Source organism: Zeugodacus cucurbitae, chromosome 2 (genome assembly GCF_028554725.1).
Source record: "Zeugodacus cucurbitae isolate PBARC_wt_2022May chromosome 2, idZeuCucr1.2, whole genome shotgun sequence".
Classification (NCBI taxonomy): Eukaryota; Metazoa; Arthropoda; class Insecta; order Diptera; family Tephritidae; genus Zeugodacus; species Zeugodacus cucurbitae.
In genome coordinates, this window is record NC_071667.1 from 13,380,888 (window position 1) to 13,405,402 (window position 24,515).

Here is a 24,515-nt window from a genome sequence, read left to right on the forward strand (position 1 = left end):
CAAAAAGATCTTGGCCCACATCCTTACAAGATCAGATTTACGCATGAACTGAAGCCGCTTAATCACCAGAATCGTCGTATGTTCGTAAATTGGGCTGAGCAAAAACTTGAAAATGATCCGGATTTTCATCGAAATTCCACCTACAGGGATGAGGCTCATTTCTGGCTGAATGGTTTCGTCAATAAGCAAAACATGCGTTATAGCTCAGGCAGCAATCCACAAGTACTCCATGAGTCACCATTGCATTCCGAAAAAATTACGATTTGGTGCGTCATTGGGTCGTACTTCTTCCGCGATGATAACGACCGGCACATTACTGTGAATTGGAATCGCTACCGCTCAATGATAACCGAATATTTTTGGTCCGAATTGGATGATACGGGCAGTATGTAGCTCCAACATGACGGCGCCACAAGCCACACAGTGAATGTCACAATCGATTTATTGAAAACCAAGATTGGTGAACGTGTTATCTCACTTAATGGCACAGTCAATTGGCCGCCTCAGACGTGCGATTTGACGGCGTTAGCCTATTTCCTGTGTGGCTGCGTCAAGTCTATGGTCGATGTCAAAGAAAACGAGTTCCATACATAATGGCAACGATTGTACTTTGAAAATCTCTTTATATGCATTCTACCACAATGAAATGTATCTTCCTAATGTGGCAGCATTTGTTGTTTTTCTTAACAAACCGAAAACACATTTTATGTGGGAACCAGCCGTCAAATGCCTCGCGTGCAAGGTGGGTGCTAACAGTGTTCTACATATACATATGTATGTATATGTATATATGATGTAAGCAAACAAATGTAGCGATATGCATATATGTATGTATGTATATTTTTGTATACCCAGAAATCCGAAGGGAGTTGCAAATTCTCAGTACTTGCAGAGTAAGACTAGAACTTCGGAGTTTGAAGTAACTTGTTATGTTACAAAATAGCTGATACTGTACCAAGAGTGGTGGTCTTGTTTGTTTGGTAATAAAGCAGCAACAACAACAACCGCGAATGCTAAGAAGACACCCAAACTGCACGATTTAAAAAATTTCGTATGCTGGAGAATACACATATGCAGTGCTATATACGAATGAGAGTAGTGTGATAAGACTAGTAATTTTATCTTGACAGCAATTATGCATCAGTATTGACAACTTAGAGCTTGAAGGATAACTCACCGCCGATCTCAAGGACTTCATATGTTACCAACCAATCTTTCACTCCAAGTTCAGCAAATGTTTATATATCAGTATCGGCAATCTTAATTGATGACCCTTCAACTATTTTTTGTTAAATGCTGTGAGGGACTGATACTGTACGAACCATATTTGAAAGTTTCGAGCCCTTAAGGTGTAAATCTAACAACTCACAAAACTCAGACAGCGTTGCAAATCATTACGAATATGTGCTCAAATGAGTAGAACACACATTTTTACTTCTACGAAAAGGTATATGTGATTCCATGACTTATCAAGCTGTGCTCGTAACCCTCCAACAGATTGTAGAGCTACTTCATACACCAAACGTCGCTATAACCGTGTTGGCCTCTTGAGGCATTTGCCTCTACCGGTAGTCAGCTGGGTGGCCAGGCGTAACACCATGTCATTGTCGTCAAAACATTTTGCCGAGGATGAAGTTCAAAAGTTGCTTTTGTAAACAACAAATAAACGCTACTACGGCGAACGATCCGTCCCACAGCTATGGTATGCTGTTTACCAGCCTGCCTGCTTGTGTTGAATGTGCTCTGCGCCTTGCGTCGCCACGTCTCGATAATGTTTTCGCTTAAAAATTAAAACAAAAGCTGTCGTCATAAATAGCACGTCATGTATCATTGGCATATCCTCCATTCGACCACCGCAATTGAGCGTGTGACGCCAGTCACATATGTATAAACACACGCATATTTTCATATATTTATATAAATACATATACATATATATATATATATGTATGCGCATATGTGGTCCTTATATTCATACAACAATGTCTCTGCCCCCTTACTCCAGCATATTGAAATTTTTTGCTGTTTAATTGCTTAACAGTCAAGATGAAAATGAAAAAGCAAGTGTACAAACATTGGCATATTGTCTGATTTATAACTTCTACAATGAAATTGAGAGGGCGAATGAAAGATCGCTGGGGTTGATGTGAGTTAAATGGATTTATGCGTGGTAAGGTCATTGGGATGAGCTAAACTGAGTGATGGAGGATGTGAGTCTGATATGGTTGTTTTGGAATATGTGTACTAAGACGGAGTTGCCAATAACTTTGATAACTAAATGAAAATCATTTTATTAAAAATATAAAACAAGTAAAATGAAATGAAATGAGGTTCTATTCTCTAAATTATTTTATTCCAACTGCCTTTAAATTTTGATTTTAGGGTTTTTATGAATAAAAGAGCTCGATTGAAAACTTTAGACACACTGTCGAAAAAGTTCCCATAATAAACTTTCGGGTTTTAAACAAAACAATGGAACAGTTATATGTAAACCTATGTAAACCAATAGCTTACTTCGAGTTGGAAGCTCGAACGAAATACTTTTGAGGTAAATGTAAACATATTCCTCGATACCGATATCGACCAGAGACCATGAAAACTTTCAATGGATGCATAAAGGTCTGTAACTATTCTCAAGCAGATGTATGATGCTTTCAAAATTATATACTCTGACGATTAAAATTAATATTTTCACTCAATTTCAACAAAGTATCGGAATAATCTGATGATAATTTCCCTTTTAAAAGAGGATGATCCAGAAAGAAACAAGAAATATTTATGTACATACGTACCGGTGCTACTTATTTGTACTCTCATGTTGGTTTTAAAAAGAAGAAAGACAATCACAAATGTAGACTTCTTCAACAAAAAAATCTTCGATGTCGGTTAAATAACTGTACATTAAACGTGTGTTGTAAAGTTCGAAATAGCCGATCATTTGGACTTTTGGTACATTCATTCATACCGTACAGTGGAAATTGAATATCAACACAGCAGCGTTGTGACTTGCATTTTAATTATGTAGTGTGATACACTATGCGCGATATCAGCGATATTCGAAATTTAAAAATACATTTCGGCGTGTTTTTTTGGAGAACGATATTTTGGATTTTAAAATAAATTTTTGAAAATATAACGGGGATGTAGCTCAGATGGTAGAGCGCTCGCTTAGCATGTGAGAGGTACGGGGATCGATGCCCCGCATCTCCAGGTACAATTTTTTTTACCAATTTTAGATAAACAAATTATTTTAAGGTTATAAGCGTATGTGTCAAAAATATGTATTGAAGAAACAATAAATATGACATTTTAATGTTTGACACCATTATAAATTGTATACAATAATAACAAAGAATATATTTGACAAGAAAACTAAGCAAGTATTTTTTTTCGAAACTTTATTTATGGTTTTCTTCGCCAGATAAGGTATCTCTCTGAATAATTTTTGTATTGCTCAGGAAATAGTCTACATGAGTTAACCATCATTGATATGTAAGCATTTATATTCCTACATCTGCATATATTTATAATGGCAACTCTGTCTTCACAAAATTATTTCTTTACATTTCTACAAGTCAGCTATTTTCAAGACATTTGCTATTGTTTGAATATTCATTAATTTTAACGGATAAACTTCACCGAAGAAGAAAGCTTATCGGCGAGCGAAAGGAGTGGAAAAGCGAAAAAATTGCTGTCGTCTGCGGAATTTCTCATACATATGTGGCCAAAGGACTAACGGAAATTGATAGCACTTGTTATATAATAAAGAGAAAAGCTACATATATACGTACATATTACATTACATTAAATTAAACTAGTAAGCATATGCAAAAATTAGTGGAGGCAAGAAGTATTCTAATTTAGTTCAATAAGGTATTGGTTTAAAAAAAAGATGAACACTATTTTGGAGATGCGGGGCATCGATCCCCGTACCTCTTACATGCTAAGCGAGCGCTCTACCATCTGAGCTACATCCCCAATGTTGCATTTGAGCTAGCCATAACGGTATTTGTTTAAAAATATATGCCTTTTGTTGTTATTAATTTGTGCAGACATGGTCAACAAAAGTGACCATTTGTGTCTTAATCGTAAAGTAGATTGGTGAATTAGTTTATTTTTAAATGGGTAAGCCTTTTATACCCAGCGTATATATCATTTGTAATGTGTAACATATAAGGGGATGAAGTCTAGAGACATTGTTTTTCGATAAATATTCGAATTCAAAACAATTTTCAAAAACTATTGTCCAAGAGTAAACATACAATTTTAAAGTACCATAAATTGTTTGTTTTGAATCGAACTATTCCTCGAGAAAGTATCGATCTTTACCTTTAAAACTTATAGAAATTGATCATTAAATTTTTATTTAAAATTTATATTTCACTGGCTTGATTATTTTTAAGAGCAGTGGCCCTACCACAAGGAAAGAAAATTCAACAGTCTTATATAGACCATACTAGAAATGGTAAAAGGCAGTAAAAACATTTTCAATATTACTTATTTATGCATTGGGTATAACAAAAACCAAAACACAATAAACTAACAGAAAGTGAAAGGCCAACAAGCAAGGTCGCACATACAATAATTAACCATTTCAGCCGGTTTTTTATTATTATCACTCTTAGTTAAGCACATACACAACTATTAATGGCTGGCTATATATAAAAATGAAATCTTGATTTAAGCGTATTTTGAAATGAATATCATTAAAAGAGACAAACAACAACAAATTAAAAATTAAAAAAAAAAAACACTAGCAATTTATTTGGAGTGTGTTCAAGCGGCTCAATGGTCTAGGGGTATGATTCTCGCTTTGGGTGCGAGAGGTCCCGGGTTCAAATCCCGGTTGAGCCCGATCGATTTTTTTCCATAAGTAATGTTGAGTGTTTTAACAATAAATATATGTGAAGGTGGGATGAAAAAGTTTTGGACCGATTTTCGTACAGAAATGCTGTTATGCTGCAAGTATAATGGTTGTTGCTGTTGTCGTTGCTGTGTCACTACCACCATCTAATCAGCGTACGTAATTTGCCGATTTCACATTGTTTGCCGTTTGTTTTCCAAACAAACAATAAAATATTGGCACATTAATGTTTAGTCAGACGTAAAATTACTTTTAAGTCTTTTTCCTTATGCATGCAACAAAAACAAAAACAATATAATACTAAGGTGGCGGCCACCTTACTAACAAACACTTGTCGCTCGTCTTTCTTGCTACTTTGCACTACCTAACGTGGTTGGTTTTGGTGCGGAAAAAAGTTTTAAAATAATGCAAAGAAAATTTTCCTACACATTTTTCCGGGCATTAATCCGCTTTGCTTGCCTGCGCTTCAAATACTCGTACGTTGCAGTGTGCAAATTCGGAGGTTAGTGAGGTTTATTATTGTAATTGTACTTTCTTGATGCCCGAAAAATTTGTCTGCCCAAGTATTTTATGTATTTTATACTCTCAACACTTGATGAAGTTGTCTTTTTTATCGCAAAATAAAAAAAATAAACAAAAAGTAATCCATAAATATGAGCTGGCATTTGGCTGTCTTAATTTACGATTTTTCCACTCAACAATCATTAATTCGACGGAGGGTTTTAAGTTCTTCATTTGCAGACTTCAAAAACTCATGATTGCTGCTGCGGGTAGTTGGCAACTTCGCACCATCACCACGCCACCCACACCACACCACATTTATTTTTCATTGAGCTCAATCAACATAATTTGTTGCTCATTTATCGGCAAATAATATCTCGATAGCTGCCTGCCAGTGTCACCTTCGTGAGACAGCAATTTCCTACCGAAGCAGCGTGTGCATGGATTACTTATTTATAGCACGCACTTCCAGTATGCCACCAAAGCTGTCATAATGCTCAATAATGAAAAATGAAAATTTTATCATAAATTGACAAATACTTATTTGAGCGTGTTCGCTGTGCGATTGTTGTGTGTGTGTGTGTGGAAGTTTGAGTGTGCGGAACTCATCGAATTTGTCTAGCATAATTTTTCTGCTGGAAAAAATTTGCGACGGGCAGTGTTTTATCAGCTGTCTCCGTCTCAAATATACAATATTTAGCTACAGTTGTGATAAAAAAAAAATTGAATCGGTATTGTAATAAAAATATTTAGTTGGTTCGAATGGTAATTCCGCTTATGGATTACTTGTAGGTACTAGTAGATGTTAGAGTTAGTAAAAAGGTTAAAATTCGGCGAGTCAGAACCACAATTAAGAATGGTGTGTTAAATGCCTTCCAGTGAATTCTAATCCGCTAGATCTTAACTGAGAGAAATTCTAAAAAAAAATAAAACTATCGAAGTTAGAGATCACAAAATATACAAAATAAATTGAAAATTAAAGTAAACTAGTGGTCCTGCCACGCATTGCTGTGGATAAGGTTTATGCTAAATTCTATTCTGGTTAACTATTTGATAAAGTGAAATTAATTTTATAACTTAAATTGTAACTTTGTTATATTCGTTTTGGTTTAACTACTATTTTTTAGTTGTTTCAGAAGTCGATTTTGGCCATTAAGAATACCAACATTCACATAGTATCAATGTTAAAGTTTGAGCTAAGTTATATTTGGATATCCAGATCAAATTATCGCTTGATCAAATGGCCGACCGGACAGACGGATGTTAAGCTTATACCACGTTCACTTACCTAAAAATTTATAAATCCTAATGTCCTTCCGCGCTGAGAATATCTTTTGCAATAGTCTTATTTTTTTCTTAACTTCCTTTTTGCAATTGTCCGGTTTTACCTATCTACAATACAATCTCATATTGCTAATTGTAACGACCATAACGAAGTTTTATTAAGAAATCTAGATTTCAGTTCAAAATATCGCTTGACCGAATGGCCAAATGGATAGACGGATGGACATTGGACATTTGAAATATAAACTATCCTAATAAATTTCATTGAAATCGGCGCCAATCCCGAACAAACAACGTGACATGGAATTTTTATATATATAGATTAAATCCGCTTTAAATTATTAAATGAATAGATTTTATCTTTTGATGGTCCTTATTTTGGACTTAGTGCTCTGTCCTATTTATTATAACATATTCCTCATATAAACTTAACTTGGAGTTATCGACAAAACTTCATTATCGTTAATATTATCAATTTTCCCAGATATGAGTTAAAAACATTCTCTATTGAGAAGCACTTGAAAACTACACATTAAATTTTGGAAAAAGGTTGTTCTGTTTTTAGTCTAAATCGAACAATTGTTTCCAGATCGTCCCACAACCAGCAGCTTAAAAAGTATATAAACACTCTTTTCCATTTTATGGTGCAATAATCTTGAGAATCATTGAATAAGAGACCTTAAGTCAGTGGATGGTAGGCCAAACTAAAAGGGATTTACACAAAAAGGAAAAGTACAACTAATTATCAGCTTCGACTACACATTTTAATAGAAAAATGCCTCATTGTTTATGAATTCATTATACGACCGTAAAATAAAAATAAAAAAAATATCATATTTTATTTTCATCACCGGCTTACTGCTATTATTTTGAACACCAGTGTATGCACAACATATAACTTGAGTTACCATTGATGGTGTCGCTCACATTTAACCGCCGCAATAGACAATAATAAAAGTTTATGCAAGTGTTTCAAATTTAATTAAAAATGGAACTTTCAATTGCCAGATGCTTATGAACATATAAGAGGATTTGGCGTGTGCTTTGACGCCTGCTCTTGATTAGATGAATTTCAATTTTAATAAGAAAAAACCAGAGCGTCGTTAAAGCATAAATATTTACAACTTCTTTCGTTATTGAGTTAATTAAGTAAGCTGCTCTGCCGCAATTCATGAAGTTATTTCAAAAGAGAAGCGGCAAAAAGTGAGATAATTAAAATAAACATTTTGTTACCATAATTTATACAGCTGAAGCACCTCAAAATACAACAATTTGAAAATATAGTTTAAACTCTTCAGCTAAGAGATAAGTAGATAAAACTATACACTTATTGTTTATAAAACTTTATAAAAACTAAATTCAATTAAATAAGCGGCTCAATGGTCTAGGGGTATGATTCTCGCTTTGGGTGCGAGAGGTCCCGGGTTCAAATCCCGGTTGAGCCCAAATTATTATTTTTAACTGTCAAATGTTTATTTAGTTTTGTAGAAATAATAAAGTGTTGCTTGTATGAGAAACAGGGTCTCGAAAATGCATGCATATGTGTAAGATAAAAAAGGCTACAGATATACTGACGTATAATACAGAGTATCTCTAGTAGCTAAAGATATGCTTTTTAGTCGGATCAGCTTTATCGTCACACAATTTTTACCATGTAATTTTTGTTCTCTTAACGAATAAGTTATAAGTCTTTAAAAAATTAAAAAAAAATGTGAAAAATACCTATATCTCAAATATATAAACTTCTTCCTTGACAATTGGGTGGTATTAATGTATCGCCCTCTAACAGATTTAAGTTTTTACCTAACACTAAAGTAGCGCTAAAAAAAGGGATAATGTTTTCAAATGTCGTGGATGATAATATCACGATGGTAGGTAACAGATGAAAGATACCTTATAACACAAGGGTATTTTTACAATTTTTTTTTTAAATACAATACAATAAATACTCCTCTAAATCGAAATCTGGCCAATTCAAAAGTTCGAGTTCTGGAGCACTTCGAGTTATAGAACTTCGACTTATGGAAGTTCCATTCAACCGTTGGCACCTCATCTTCCATAATGTGTTCGAAAAAACGGTCTTTCCGTGGACATCATAACTCATGATTGACTCGAAAAAAATAGTTGTAATTAAAATGTCCTTCGTTCATTAAGTAGATAATATTGCTGATAAAGTAATAAACAAAATCGCTTCATAACTTTTCAAGAAATCGTGTCCATCGACTTGAAAAATAGAGTTTTAAGATAAACTTGTGTAAAGTTTTACATTCATACTGACGTGGACTGATGGGCAGAACTTCCAAAGGGTATACATTTAGATTTTACTCGGATTAATTTGATAATAATGCACTACTTAATGAGACAAAAAAATTAAAATTTTGAAATTTTGAATCCCACCTAACCCTTAATAATTTGTTTTATTGAAGATTGGCAGGGACTTACGAAAAGTTGTTAGAAAAATATACATCTTTTTTACTTTCACTCATAACTTTCTTTACACTTCTTTGTGCTTGTCCACTACTGAACCATGATTTTACCCAGAATAGAATTCACATATGTAAATTGATCGTTACTAATACAGTTTATTCACTAAAGTAAAGGTTAAATAAAACTTTCTTCAGTTTCTTTCTTTATATTTTTATTTCGTTCTCTTCTCTTTTAGAAACACTAAATATAATAAATGACATAATGTTCTTTTAATATTAATGAATTTGATAAAAATCATTTCGTAACGGTAGTTACGAACGTAGTATTTGAATCTTGAAGTTTATCAGAAAAAAAATTCTAATTTGTTTGCGAATTAAAAAAAATTTTTTTTTTGAAATGGTAAATCAACGTAAATATTTATTCCTATTTTTTATAAAAAAATAAAAGTAGCCGGTAGCAGCACGTTATGTAAAAATACAATGAACATACGGCTAAAATTTTAAAAGTCTTCGATTTTCATAGAATTATTGTATAGAAGAATTGAATTGAACAAATATTGTTATTGAATATAGGAAGCAGTGCACAGTGGTTCGGCTTGTATGAAGGTGCGGTCATAAATAATTCCCGTTGAGATATCGCTTTGAAATTTTCACCAAAAATCTAGAAAATTATTTTAAATATATAGTAAAAAAATTGGTCATGGCCATGGTCGGAGCGTCAAAACTTTCAGGAAGGCTTTATAAAAACATTTAAGAAAGCGATAAATAACATGATTTGTCGTTATAGTTTCCCCAATCCGTACCGTTAGATTTTTGGGAAAACCCGGTTTGAAAATAAGAAGTTTGGACAATTTAGAGGAAATCGGTTTACATTTTGGCAAAAAATCGAGAGATGGATTTTTTGATTTTTGTGCAGTGGTAATTTAATGGTAAAATAATCAGATGATCAATAGCCACATAATGAATGAAAATTATTCTTTGACCTCTAGAGTTTCACAAATAAAATTTACAACAGACTATATTACGAATGGAAAACATATACATAATTTCAATCCTTCAGAAGCAACATATTCAATGTGTTGACAAAAACTATCATTTTGGGAACTTGACAGCGTATGACTAAAATGCGAAAACGAATGCGTTTTTTGGTAATATTTGTTCCATACAATTTTTGTTTCTCGTAAAAACGAAAATTGCTGACATAAATTGAATTAATCTTATCTTGAATAGTTTTTGAATGACAGCGTTCTAAAGAGCGGACGCTTGCTGGTACAAGCAGCTATTGTTGAAACTTTAAACGCCTTTTTCCGGAACGACATTTCTCAAAATTGCTGACATCATAACTTCACGAGAAATTGACCGATAGACCAAATTTGAACTGAGTATTCTTGAATATATTTACTATACCTACGACCTTTTTGATTTGTTGAAAATTGTTAAATTGGCATTACAAAAACGACATTTTTTTCAGAACTCTGTCATTTTGTTAATTTTTAATATATTTCAAAAATCGTAGGTCATTGTATAGCAAATATCTTCAACTTTAATAACCTCTTTGATTTTTTTGTTTCATCTACTCATTCGGGCGGAATCATGTCAGCAGTTGGGGATTTTTTTTGGTACCTCCCAAGACAGCACATAATTTTCAATATTTTTGTAAAAAAAAATTTAAAATATAGTTCAAAATATACATTATAATGTCTAAAACACCTCGAAATATTCGATCGAGTACTTTCTTTAAAAAAAATCACGAAAATCGCCTAAATTTTCATGGGTTACACTGGTATGGCCCCTTAAAGAAATAATTTAATGAAATTTAACCGATTTTGTAAGCAAAAACTACAGAGTTATGATCCGTTTTTGATTATAGTGCCACAGCTACAAATCTAGTTAGAAAAGAAAATGTTAAAAAATCCCTATAAATGAATGAAATTTGTCACATGAATCATGAGTGTTTTAAAGTGTTATCGTAAAGGTTTTATTCTAGTAGTTGGACAACGTAAGAAAAATTATAAATCTAGACATATACCTTTTTTCAATTAAGAAGCAAATATAATTGACAGTGTTATCAAAAACATAAATAAATAAAATAAAAAAAAAAAAACATTATTTATAATCAATATACATTTTTTTTTCAATTGATTATAAAATATGAACTTATATATTTTTTTATTCAGTTTAATTTTTTTTATTAAAAGTCTAATCTTTTATTTTTAGATTATAAAATTTATTATAAGTCTCACCTTTTATTTTTAGTGTGAGTTTCTGCAAAAGATTTGTATGCTTTTCGCTCGCACATGTACTTTTATTGTATTTAATAACTGTAATTAGTTTTTTGTAAGATCGAAAACGAGTTTTTTTCACAATTTAGTTCTTCTTATGACTTTATTTGAAAAGTACATTGATTTTAATGGTTTGTTTTTATTTTTGTTTTATATTTTTATTATTTGTAATTTTTTCTTTTCTTTGACAATATAGCATTAAACGCAACTAAGTTGCTTCTTCTCCTTCTTCTACTCAATTTTGTAAATTACAGTCTTCAATTTGAAAAATCAGTCATTTATGCCAATTAGTTGCAATTAAATTGCTTTTGAATAAACTCATAAACTCATCACAGCTGACACTCAATCAAAGATTATTAATTATACACACACGATATAAGGATATCAGAGAAAAAACACAATCAGTCATATATATTATACACCACGAACAAGGCCACTACACGAAAAACGCTTAATTATTTATGACTCACATTAACTTCCGGCAACAAAACGGCCAAAAAAAACACATCACACACGGCGCATAACGCAAAAAAATTAACACCCACTTAAATATCCATTAACCAGTTCACGTTTCGCAGCACAGATGGGCAAAATCAGGCATCAGCCTCAGCGTGGTGGGTGTGGAAGAAGCAGTGCGTGCGAATTTGTTGCGTTGCGTTGATATCAAAGCCGGAAACGGCCACACACGGTGATAAGGTTGATGTTGTTGACAGCGAAACAACTCAAACTGCTGGCCAGCGCGGCGAACAACACGAGCCATGCTTTAGGCCGTTGGGAAAAAATAAAGTACTACCGTGCCTACTCAGAACTGGTGCAAGTATCCGCGAACCGCATGCGACACGCGCTCAAAACGGCAACGAGACGGTGTTAATAACGACCGATTTGGGAGCTGTCGTGCGATGAAATGCCAATTCACCGAATGGCACACATTGGACAGACCCACGAAAAACCAGCAGGCAACCACTGACTGAGTGGCAGCTGGATTTGTGGGCAAGAGGGCACAGCCACTTACCAGCAAAAGCAGCAGCAGCACCAGCAGGATGTCCGCACAGACAAAGCTACAAATGTAGCATAAACATAGGGGTACACCGTTAATATACAATGGTATGCAACAACAAAAAGATAAACAGAGCAACAAAATGCAAAAGATATAATTTTAATACGAAGAACGTACGAACAACCCTCTGAAGAACGATACGCATACGTAAAACGAAATCAAAAACTAAATAAATAAATGCAAAAATCAAAACAAAACGAAACAAGCAAGCTGAAAATAAAAACAAAAACAATATATAAACTCATGACAACAACAACTCAAAGCAAAGTAGCATTGAGTGGGTGGGGCACAAGTAAAACAATGCTGAGCACAAAATTTCTCACCCGTGAGTATGTAGATAAGAGGGCGGTGTGTTGGGATGAAAAATCGCCTCAGCTTCAGTATCACGTGGTGTTGATCCAATTAAAACCTAAAGTAAGTGTAACTTTGTTATTGTAATCGAATTGTGCGGCAGCAGCACGTGCTAAACACGTTTCGAGAGAGCAAATGCATTGCCTTTTGCCTTTTGGGAGCGCGAAGTGAAAGAAAAGAATGGCAAAGTTACAAAACGCGCCAAAACGTTATGAATGAATGTTGTTGGAGACGAATTGTTGCGCATGTCCTTGTGCGGTGTATTTGACGAACTCTACCGAAGCAATGTGGCTGCGAAACATTTTTCGTTTCAGTCGGAGTTGAGTATTGCAAAGAAGCGGACACGCATACTGAAAATTCGCAATTTTTAATTTGTATGTGGCATAAACACGTAGATGCTAGTAAAATTCAATGATATTTTTATTGTTTTTATTTTGTTTATTTTTTAAGATTTTCTTATGCGATGGAATATTACTATGAGTCACTTTGGCAACTGCATTGTTATACTAGAATGTGTGATCTATGTGTTATACTTTTTATAAAAATTCCACAACAGCTACCAATGAACAAAACCGAAGGCTAAACCCTCAGAAATTTAGAAAATTTTGGGAGTTTTTTTTGAATGGTGATTGAAATGCACTCAAAGCCTTGATATTGCATACTGAGAAGTACTGAGAATGGTTGTAGTTTATACGTGTATTTTTATATATTTTTTAGACATGTGGTTTTGTGGTGTGGAATAGACTTCGGAATAAATTTCGTTGATAATAACGCTGACAATGTATGACGACTCCAATTGCTGAAAAAGGTGATCGAAAATTGGGCCTCCGGGTAGAATTTATTCGAGCCAGCTGAGGGGGTCGCTTGCCCAAAATTATTTTTAAAACATAATAAACTTTATCTTTATAACAAATCTAAATTATTGGCCATAATATAAAATTTATATGTATTTTTTATTCTTGAAAACCACGTGTGTTTATTTAGATTCATTATTTATAATCTTATTTAGATTCAAAGTTTTGCACCGAATCATCAAATGATCGAAAGACTCTCCTGGCGTGTTTTTTAGCTTCCTTTGTTTCTAGCCTGCTGGAATGAGCATAGAAATGTAGGAGACTCTGGAAGAATAAGTGTCTCTGTGAAGTTTCATTTATGAAAATTATTTAGGGCACATGTCGAAACTGATATAAGTATTTGACGTTGCTGTAACTATTTGGAGAATATTTAGAGTGCGCTGCTTATGTTTTAGAACTTCGCTTTAGAATAATAATTCGAGGATAATGAATACACTTGACTAAATTTTGGAAACTAAATCGAACAAACAATTCGCTCGCTTAATTTACACCAAATTTGAATTTTTTTGTCTTATTGAATAGTACAATATGTTTAAAATATTATAATTACAAATCGATCCGATTTCGCACATCAGGTCACTTCTTAAACTTTAAACGCGTTGATCTCAAAACTCAAATTTTTACGTAGGTGAAAAGTTATAAAGCGACTTTGATCAAATTATTAACATTACTTAGTTAATGAACTAAGAAATTTTTTATTTTTATGACAAATATTTTTTTCGAGACAATACAGTTACTCAAACAATTGATTGAATATTTGGGCTGGGTTCACTTATTCATGGATAAAAGACAAAACAAAACCAAAATCAAATCGAAACTTTTTTTATAAACAAGAGGGGAGGTTAACATTTTCAAGAACCAAAACGTAGTTCATTCAAAAAGTAAAACAGAGATACTAATGTCATTCGATCATTACTTTGAGTTTAACCACAATATTTCGTATAATCACACTTTGCTTGCAGAACAGCTTTTATTCTGATAGGCGTGTTGCTTATTAGTTTCTGGCAGGCTTCTATTGTGATTATGTTTCAGTGCGCTCTCACTTATTACCAAAGTCCGTCAAGATTTCGGGGAACTGAACCGCTACTTGCCAAGAACCTTTAGAGTTCCCCTCAAAGGTGTTGTATTAGGTTGAGGTCCGGTGACTGCCGACGCTAATCGAGAATTTTAATTTGTTTACCTTCGAACTTACTTTTTGTAAACCTTGTGGTATGCTTGGTGTCATTATCATATTGAAAAGTTGAATTTTCAACAGTAAGACCCTATTGACTCAAGCTTTCTAAAAGGTTTTGACACAAAATGTGAATATAGTCGATATAATGTATACAATCGCGCATCCGTCCTAGAATCCTATGACATTTTTACATGCACCTGTCTTGATTTGCCTAATTATTTTGCGTTTCAGTGACTGAGACGCAATACACTTCTACCCTGGAGACAGTTTTTTGGAGTATTTTCCATTTTGTTACTTATTATGCTACCGTTGGAGGTAGATCAATGAATACTGTGTGCTATCTAAAAGGCTTGTTGTTTCTTTTGATATCGATTTCATATAAATATATTACATTTTATGAGGATAATTAAACTTAATGAAAAACAATTAAGGAAGGGCTAAGTTTGGGTTTAACCGAACATTTTATACTCTCGCAATTTATTTATTTAACTTTATTTATATTATATAATACACAATTTGACCCACATATTCGTCATATATATTGTATAAAGTCCATTGAAAGTTGGAAACCCTAATATTAGGTTAAAAGCACCGAGGTCCTCATGTTCGATATATGAGGCCTTGAAAACCTATTGTCCGATTTTGGCGATTTTTAGAATGGTGCTGCCACACTATAAACGTAGTATGTGTGCAAAGTTCTGCACCGATATCTTCACTAGTGCTTACTTTATATATTGTAAAGTAAACGATTCAGATCGTCTCCAAAGTTCTGGTATATAGGAAGTAAGCGTGGTTGTGAAGCGATTTGGCCTATTTTCACAACATATCATTGGGATGTAAGGAAACTATTACAAACCAAGTTACATTGAAATCGGTCGAGTAGTTCCTGAGATATGGTTTTTGACCCATAAGTGGGCGACGCCACACCCATTTTCCATTTTGTAAAAAAATCTGAGTGCAGCTTCCATCTGCCATTTATTGTGTGAAATTTAGTGTTTGTGACGTTTTTCGTTAGTGAGTTAACCCGCTTTTAGAAATTTTCAACCAAACCTTTGTATGGGAGGTGGGCGTTAAGAAGTGGCTAAAAAAAACGACTGCAGAAAGTTTGGTTTATATTGACGTTTTTCGTTAGTGAGTTAACCCGCTTTTAGAAATTTTCAACCAAACCTTTGTATGGGAGGTGGGCGTTAAGAAGTGGCTAAAAAAAACGACTGCAGAAAGTTTGGTTTATATAGCTCTATTGGTTTCCAAGATATGTACAAAAAACCTATTTGGGGGCGGGGCTACGCCTACCTCCCCAAAAAAATTACATCCAAATATGCCCCTTCATAGTGCGATTCCTTCATACCAAATTTTATATTTTCATAGCTTTATTTATGGCTTAGTTATGGCACTTTATGTGTTGTCGGTTTTCGCCATTTTGTGGGCGTGGCAGAGGTGCGATTTTGCTCATTTTCGAAAGCAAAGTTTCATTAAGATATCTTAATTTTCACTCAAGTTACAGCTTGCACAGACGGACGGACGGACGGACAGACAGACATTCGGATTTGAACTCCACTCTTCACCCTGATCACTTTGGTATATATAACCCTATATCTAACTCGTTTAGATAATAATCGATCAATAAATTGAGGAACTGTATATAGCGAACATTAAAAAATTGAGTTTTTTGTTAAAAATCTGTCAAAATACTAATTTTAATATTTCCTTTCGTTCATTAAAGAGATTTATCGAAATAATTTTGGTTTATTGATTTTAAATGAAGCAAAAAGGAGTTATGGTCCCGGAAAGAACTATTTTTGGACACGTTATGGACAGTAGACATAGAAATCAATTATATCATTTTAATGTGGTGTCTATATTTTCTCTTTTTATATAATTGATATGTAGCTAGTTTGACAACTAGCGACCTAGTGAGCAAAGCAGTGGCGAATCGAATGCGACTATAATCATATTTTCAAATACATACATATACGTTTTATATACAAAATTTTTCTACCATGTTATTCATAAAATACCGCTAAAAATCACAAATTTTTAGTTAATTTAGATTTTCAGTTGCAGCTTCAGCTAAAGAACTTTGTACCAAAACAATTCGTGGTCACAAATTTTCAACTACCGAGCAATTTCTTAGCCACCAAAACCAATAAATTGTGCAATACTTGTGCCCCCTTTTGTTGTTTTACTTCAACTTCAGCGAGTTGACATAAGAAATGCATATTTAGTCGAGTGTTAATAATGCCGTCCCAAATGAATTTAGAAGCGTCAACTAACGCCGACTAACACTGAAAAAGGTAGTAGAAGAAGTATGTATGTAAGCGAGCTTTGTTTTTTTTTGCAGGCCCGGTGCTATTTTTTCATGCGCGCACACACCAGCTTGCGGATAACTTTTATTTCGGCTTTGTTTTTTATGCTCAGTAGTCCTTCTAGAGGGGTGTCAGTATTTTTTACCTCACTTTTTATTTCTTTGCCTTGCGATTCAAGGTGAAAGTTTGCACAGCTGATAATTTTGTTATTCAAAATGGTGTCTTCCTGCTGTCGTCTTGAGTTTTTCTTCGCCGACGGTTGCTACTAGAGGTTTGGCGTTGGTTGAGGATTACTTTTGGATATACTGTGTGTGTGTGTTCAATTTGGGTATGAGTTATGCGCTGACAGTAAATTGCAGGCGGCTAGCAATTGGATATTTGATTTTTTTATATATTTTTTTTTTGCTTGGTGAAAAAGTGACGTTTATTTATTTCCGTATTCTTTTCTTATGCTTAGTAGAAGCGGAAGCGGCGCGCATCTTATTGTCATACCCGAAAGGAAGTTGATTTTATTTCTGCATTTGCCTAAAGTCGATCTTAAGAAAGCAGTATAAATAAATGTCGTCTGGCCATTGGTGTAGACTATAAATACAAATTTGAATTTCAGCACAGCATTTGGTTGTGAATATTTTAATTTAAAATCATAATTAAAGAAAAAGGATATCCGCGATTTTTCATTAACTTGCAGCGACGTGGTGATGCCCGTGTCAGCGGCGAGCTGTGTGTAAATGGCTAAACCACATACAAACGCATTTGTGGCATGTAAATATGTATGTATGTATGTCCGCGTTGCGGAATAATGCAAACAAGTTTTGTTTATTTTTAATTTGCAACGAGTACGTTTGAGAAAATAAATTAAACATGATTTTGCCAACCGCATAGCCACGCTGGGTGGCAGAATACAATGCTCACATCTACACAAGCTGCTGCTGTCAGCCTAATATGCGTAGGGGTAAGCGTCTAGCGCGGTGAATAAAGAAGCGAAGAAGCTAGCGCGTAGAATAGCCGATTGTAATCAACAATACAATTCGATGAAACATAATAAAAATGTCAGTATCAGTAACAGTAGTAGCCACAACTGGAAGGACATCACGTAGCAAAGGCGTCAATTGGCTGCAATTCGAAGTCCGTAACAAAAAAATGCTCCAAAACACAGTAACATGCACACAAAGGCTATTGAAAAACTTTGACAGCAGCTAGTCGCACGGAAACGACAAAACCTCTAAAGTCCAAAAAACGAAAAAAGCAAAGCATTAGAACACACAAAAAGCACAAACAAATCTAAAGGTAAAATAAGAAAATGGTCCAAAGTATCTAAATAGCCATGGGCTATATGCTATACCAAGTAGTTGGGGGATAGCAGTGTTGGGGGGTTTTAGCGTGGCGCAAGGTTTGAAGCTATTCAACTGAGGAGGCTGAAAATTTATGTGTTAATTTTCATTCACACCTTAATACTTTAGTAGCCAGTATAAAATATTGCTATTGGGGAGCTACGTTTTTACGAAGGTGGGGCGTTAAGTTTGCGGATTATTGTACAACTATTTCATGGTATACGAGTACGAGAAGAAACTTCGATTTATACGAGCACTATACCAAAAACTATCAAATCAGTTGAATTTTAGTTTTTTTTAACAAAAAAAAACTTACAGTGACCCTCGTATGCGTGTCTTAATTTCGAATGGTTACTGTAAAGTTTTCTTTGAAAATTTCGGGAATGAGAAACGGTGGTAAGCAAGTTTTCTTAAAATATGCGCAAAAGGAGCAAATGCATGCCAAAAGGCAGGTGAAGTTGCTAGAAAGTCTAAAGAAAACTCTGAAATACAGATGTCAATGAATCGCAAGAAAGGTAAAAAATAGAATGAGAAATGAGTACGATAATAAATGAGTTAATAATAAACAAAATGACCTTTTGAGTGACCACTGCTGAGCTTTTTATACGAATTTTTAACAGATATGCGTATCCACCGTTGGAAGTCCTTTGGAATTTATAAAATAAGCTATGTAGTTATGTTTGCATATATACTATGTGTCTAAAACAGCCGTTTGCAAATGATTTGTTACATTTTTGTGCTTCTTTATATTTTTAAGGTCATTTGTTTATTATGAATTTCTTTTAAAATTTTTTCTCGTTTGATATGGGTTGGCATTTTTTTCAACAACGTTTGCCAACTGTGGTGCCGCTAATTTGTTAGCATGCAAAATTAATTACGTTAATTTCAGGAATGTGTTTGTTTTTATTTTTTTCCTGAATTCTATGTGCATGTGTAGCTCGTAGGAATTTTAATAAATTACCTTTTGTTATGGTTGGAAAAATGTTTGGTTTTTTTTCTTGTCCAGTGGCAAGAAAAAAGTAGCGGACATGCATATTGAAATTGTTTTAGCAATTATCGATAGAAGTCTGGTTTTGTTGAACTCATAAAATGGCAAGGCGATGAGGATTTGTTAAAAAAAGCGAGCGTGTAAATTGAATTCCCACAAGCCGCATGCGAAGGTATTTCCACAGCCGTGAAAAATCGTACCTTACACATTGAATGGCTAAGTAAACTTTGTAATGATGGAATGTGTGAAAAAATGTGGTAGCCAACATCATACCAATGCTGCATGTAGTAAAGGACACTTGAGTCGAAGGCCAATAGGCTAGTATGTGCATGTGTGAGCTTGAGCGAGCTTTCCGTAAGTGTAGCGTAGAGAAAATGTATGTTTGTACTCATACTCCTCCACATTGTGTGCTAGCTGATGAATCACAAACTTTGAGATTTGCATAACTTGGAGTTTGAGTTTTTTTTTTATGGATGTTGCTGGAATTTCGTATTACAATCAATTGTCCACTCAGTGTTGGGCATGTAAGAAATTGCAAAAAAAAAAAGAAAAATTTGACTACTAATCATGGATATGTTGATGTAAAAAAAGAGTTACTGCTGAGTGGACAGCTTACTTTACATTATCATGTCTCCGTTTTAACTCAGTCTTCAGCATGTGGCGCTCATTTGCTGGAAAATTGAGTTGAGTCACTCATGCAAAATGCACGATTTGAAGTAGTAGAGTAGCTCCAGACATTTATCCTGCGGTCAAGATGCTTCAATCTGTTAGTTAACGAAAAAATAATACAACAAAAAAATATTGGCACTCCAGACACAGACAAACAGAGTTGGTATGTTTCCTTGTTACATATTGCTTTTTGTATTTTTTTGTTTGAGCTCTAAACATTTTTTACAGCCGTAGTTAATTGTGGTTTTGTCTTAATCGCAAGTATTGCGGGAATTTTGAAAGTTGTTGTGTTAGCAAGATGAATTAAGTTGCCTAAAGCCAAATTTCTCCTATGATATGGAATGCAGGAATGCAAAGAGGTTGCTTGTAAGCTACAATTTGGCAAATACTATAACATTTCCGTAGATACTACATACATATGTACATGAGATTCGAAGGTCGGCAGCAGTTAATATCCTTACACATACACTGCCTTGGCTATTACAAATCATTTGGTTTGGAAACAAATCGACACGTTTTTGCCATTTTCAATATACAATATTTCTTTCACAACAGCTGCTACATTGAAAAGCTATAACATGTTGGTTCAGACGGAAAAATCATCGTTATGACTAGCGTTACACACATATATGTATATGATGGGTAACACATGTGGCCAAACAAAAAATAAAAACACCTCACACATACAAAATACAGCGTCATTTCGCCTACTTATGAGCGCATAAAAGCAAATATTCAAGCTATATTTTATGTGCTGTAAAATTTTTCAAAAAAAAAAGGAAAAGAGCAAGTACGCAAGTGTTGTGAATGGGCTGAGAAAATCTCAACAGCCACTTAAAAAAATTGTTGAGGTAGCATTTTTGACGCAACAACAAGGATAAATGCGAAACCCACGAAGTTGGTGTATGTGAAAAAAGTGTACAGAAGCTTTTAATATCAGTTATGTTATTACGCTGACACCAAGTAGTCATGGGGAGTTGGTGTTAAAAGAAATTCGCACCGTACCATGCTTCATAGCTGCTGAACAATTTTCAAAACAAAACATAATTTTTTGTGCTGCATACTATTATATACTTCTGAATATGTTAAGGTTGTGAGAGACTAGTTAAATTCTCCTTCGTAACCTAAGAGTGGTGTTGCCTAGATAGCATAATTTAGTTTGACATTGGTTATTGTTTTTGTTGCTGTATCGGCAGAAAGTTGGCAGCCTTTATCCGGATAAAAAGTCGGGACCGTTGCCGTTATATAAATTTAATATCATGGCTGCGGCATGTATTTTATATATTTTCATCATCCAGATGTTTATCCAGCCGATGAGTGTCGACTCCACAGTTTTTCTTAAAATTATTTGAAGGGAATGGATATCAGAGCAATATTTTTATACTCTCGCAACAAAAGTTGCTAAGAGAGTATTATAGTTTTGTTCACATAACGGTTGTTTGTAAGTCATAAAACTAAACGAGTTAGATATAGGGTTATATATATCAAAATGATCAGGATGACGAGACGAGTCAAAATGTCCGAATGTCTGTCTGTCCGTCCGTCCGTCTGTCCGTCCGTGCAACGGATAACTCATGTTCCAGTGAGAGAGTTGCTTTCGAAAATGGGCAAAATCTGCCCAATGCCACTGCCACGCCCATAAAATGCCGAAAACCGAAAACACATAAAGTGTCATAACTAAGCCATAAATAAAGTTATAAAAGTAAAATTTGGAACAAAAGATCGCGCTAGGAAGCATATTTGGATTCAATTTTTTTGGGAAGTGGGCGTCGTCCAGCACCCAAATCGGTTATTTGTATATATCTCGTAAACCAATAAAGCTATATAAACCAAACTTTCTGCAGTCGTTTTTCTTACGTACACCACCACACACCATGAAAATAGTTGAAATCGGATAATAACCACGCCCACCTCCCATACAAAGGTAAGGTTGAAAATTATTAAAAGTGGGTTATCTCACTAACGAAAAACGTCAGAAATACTTGATTTTAATTCGAATGAAATTCGGTATATAATATTTTTTTGGCACCCTGATGACACGTGTGGAAAATGGATGAAACCGGTTCACAACCACGACAATTTTCCATGTAACTCAATTTTGAACTCCATCTTATTCGTTCACTTTATAATATACATATACATAAGGAACCAATGAAGATAGCGAAATAAAACTTTACACAATTATTGTATATGATCTGTGGCGTCACTTGTGAAAAAATTGTCAAAATATATAACTTTTCAATGCCCCGGATATCGAATATGAAGAATTCAGAATTACCATGGGGCAAATTTTCATCGAAAATTTCGGTAAATCTCTCAGGTATCTTAATTTAATTTAGAGAAAATATTTTTCTTCTTATAGTGTAACTTCCCCTACCTCTCATATACCAAATTATAGGATTTTCAAATTGGGTCAAATTGTGTGTTACCTTAATAAAAATATATCAATAAATTGCGAGAGTATAAAATAAAAACATAAGCTAACACATAGCCTTTCGTTACTTGTTCAATATAAATTTCTATATAGTGTAAAGGCGTACTAATTTTTATCCAATCAATTTTATTTTATTTTTATCGATTTTATTTATAAAATAGCAGAACGAATTTCTTTTTGCTCTACAAGGCAAAAAAATCCTTATCTGGAGATCATCTTGCTTATCTTTTAGCCCATACCCAATTAATATAAATTAATGAAATTTAAATTAATATTATCAATACTATAGATTGTATACAATAATATTTATTGTACAAATTTTGTAAACAATAGGCTATCAACAATTAATTTAACCCCAATAACAACAAAAACCACAAACATTTCATATGATGTGTCTATTGTGACTACAAACATGAAATGAGTAAAGAGTAATATACATAGCGCCAAAAATCTGATTAGCCAAATGCAAACAGCTGCTATAGGGCTTCAAAGAAAAAATCACTTCATTCCAATATGCAATAATAATAATACTAAACATCACTACTCACTCGCTAGAACCATAGGAATGATTGGATAGATCATTTCCATTGATGTTGGGGCCATTCCCGCCACCGTTGTTATTAAAACGCGCGTTGCCTCCATAATTGTTGCCGGTAGAGCCTTCACTGGCCTGTGTACTAATATTTGCATTGCCGGGGTTATTTTTTACTTTATTTGTTATAGGTTGCAATTTCGGCGTATCCATTTCAATAACTATGTGTAAAATAATTAACTAATACACTTTATTAGTAAACTAATTTGTAATTGTCTTACAGGCCAATTGGTTAACTTGACTCTGCGCTCAATGACACTTTCTACTGTTCGCACAACACAGGCACTCTGAAAACACTTTCAAGGAATGAAAATACTATATGCGTCATTTCAACAAATTATATTTTGTTTGATTTCAAAATATTATTGATTTAAAAGCATAATAAACTATGTTATTCTGCAAAGAGAAGAATTACGCACATTAAACTTTAGCTGTGTGATGAGAGTCAACAGCTGTTGTTGCGCAAGTGATGCCATATTCAAGCACAATGTAATATAGAGAAGATTTTTGTTTTAAACGCCGTTTATTCGTTCAAATTCAATAAGGAACTAAAATAAAGGTATATAAAGCGACGAGTTAAACCGATTTTATTAAAACTATAATGTATAACAGTGGGTGTAAAGCTTACAGTATTAAATATTTTATTAAAATTAAAACGAACGAACTTTAGTGGCAGCACAAGTATTATTGTGGAAATAAACTGGAACAGTTTGAATAGCGATGGATAGTGAAAAATGCTTTGGAAACGGTAAAAGAGGCGGCAAAATTGCAGTTTCCAAGCGCATTCTATTGCAACTTTAAATCAGGTTTTGGGGTATTAATGTTCGATTTCTTAATATAAATGCAATGTAAATGCTTTGATTAAGTGTTAAGCTAAAGACGAGTATTTAAAAAAATTAATTGTTAAAGTGTTTTAAATAAGGTTTCAATTGAGTGCTTTCTGCCTAGTGTGAAGGAATATGTGTGCCAAATTTTAAGGAAATGAATTCAAACCGGAAATCAAGGACTGTAATCGAAGGTAAGTGAAGACTGTAGTATTAAATTCCGTTTGTGACATGAATCTGCATATAAGATGCAACAGCACAAAATTACTAACAACAAGCGCTGCAGAAAGGGGCTTTTTTATAATCAGTCATACCAATACAAATCTGCCAAGTTCGTTGCTGATTTCCTCCGATGCAAAATTTTTATTTACTTTGAATTGACGCTACAACAACACCAATAAAGACAAATAACTGCCGCATTCTATTACCAATGCGATGAGACATCAGAACCAATGGGTGTATGAGCAGTAGCGTTGGCGTCGCCCTGCAAAAGCAGCAACAATGTGTTTGCGTGGTACCAACTGCTGCCGCGTACATTTTAAATTTCCATAATTATATGCATCAGCAGGTTGGTACAA

The 24,515-nt window shown here is 34.0% G+C and overlaps 1 protein-coding gene and 3 non-coding genes across 6 annotated transcripts in view; 3 read left to right on the forward strand and 1 right to left on the reverse strand.

The window, feature by feature from the left end:
- LOC114804854 (probable serine/threonine-protein kinase DDB_G0282963) overlaps window positions 1-23,640 on the reverse strand; it is a 45,275-nt gene extending 21,635 nt beyond the window's left edge. Inside the window, exons 1-2 of one of the 3 annotated variants that reach the window (XM_029044849.2) lie at window positions 23,335-23,640; window positions 23,070-23,274 (exon numbers count right to left, since the gene is read on the reverse strand). In XM_029044849.2, the coding sequence (XP_028900682.2) occupies window positions 23,070-23,266 (197 nt within the window). In that variant the 5' untranslated portion in view covers window positions 23,267-23,274; window positions 23,335-23,640. Of the gene's footprint in view, window positions 1-11,318; window positions 11,931-23,069 lie in introns of those variants that run through there. The other 2 variants (XM_029044848.2, XM_029044851.2) reach the window with 2 other exon arrangements.
- Trnaa-agc (transfer RNA alanine (anticodon AGC)) lies at window positions 3,138-3,210 on the forward strand. The gene has a single exon. It is a non-coding gene; the product is annotated as a tRNA-Ala (tRNA).
- On the forward strand, window positions 4,783-4,854 carry Trnap-ugg (transfer RNA proline (anticodon UGG)). The gene has a single exon. It is a non-coding gene; the product is annotated as a tRNA-Pro (tRNA).
- Trnap-ugg (transfer RNA proline (anticodon UGG)) lies at window positions 8,023-8,094 on the forward strand. The gene has a single exon. It is a non-coding gene; the product is annotated as a tRNA-Pro (tRNA).
- Window positions 23,641-24,515: the final 875 nt, after the last annotated feature.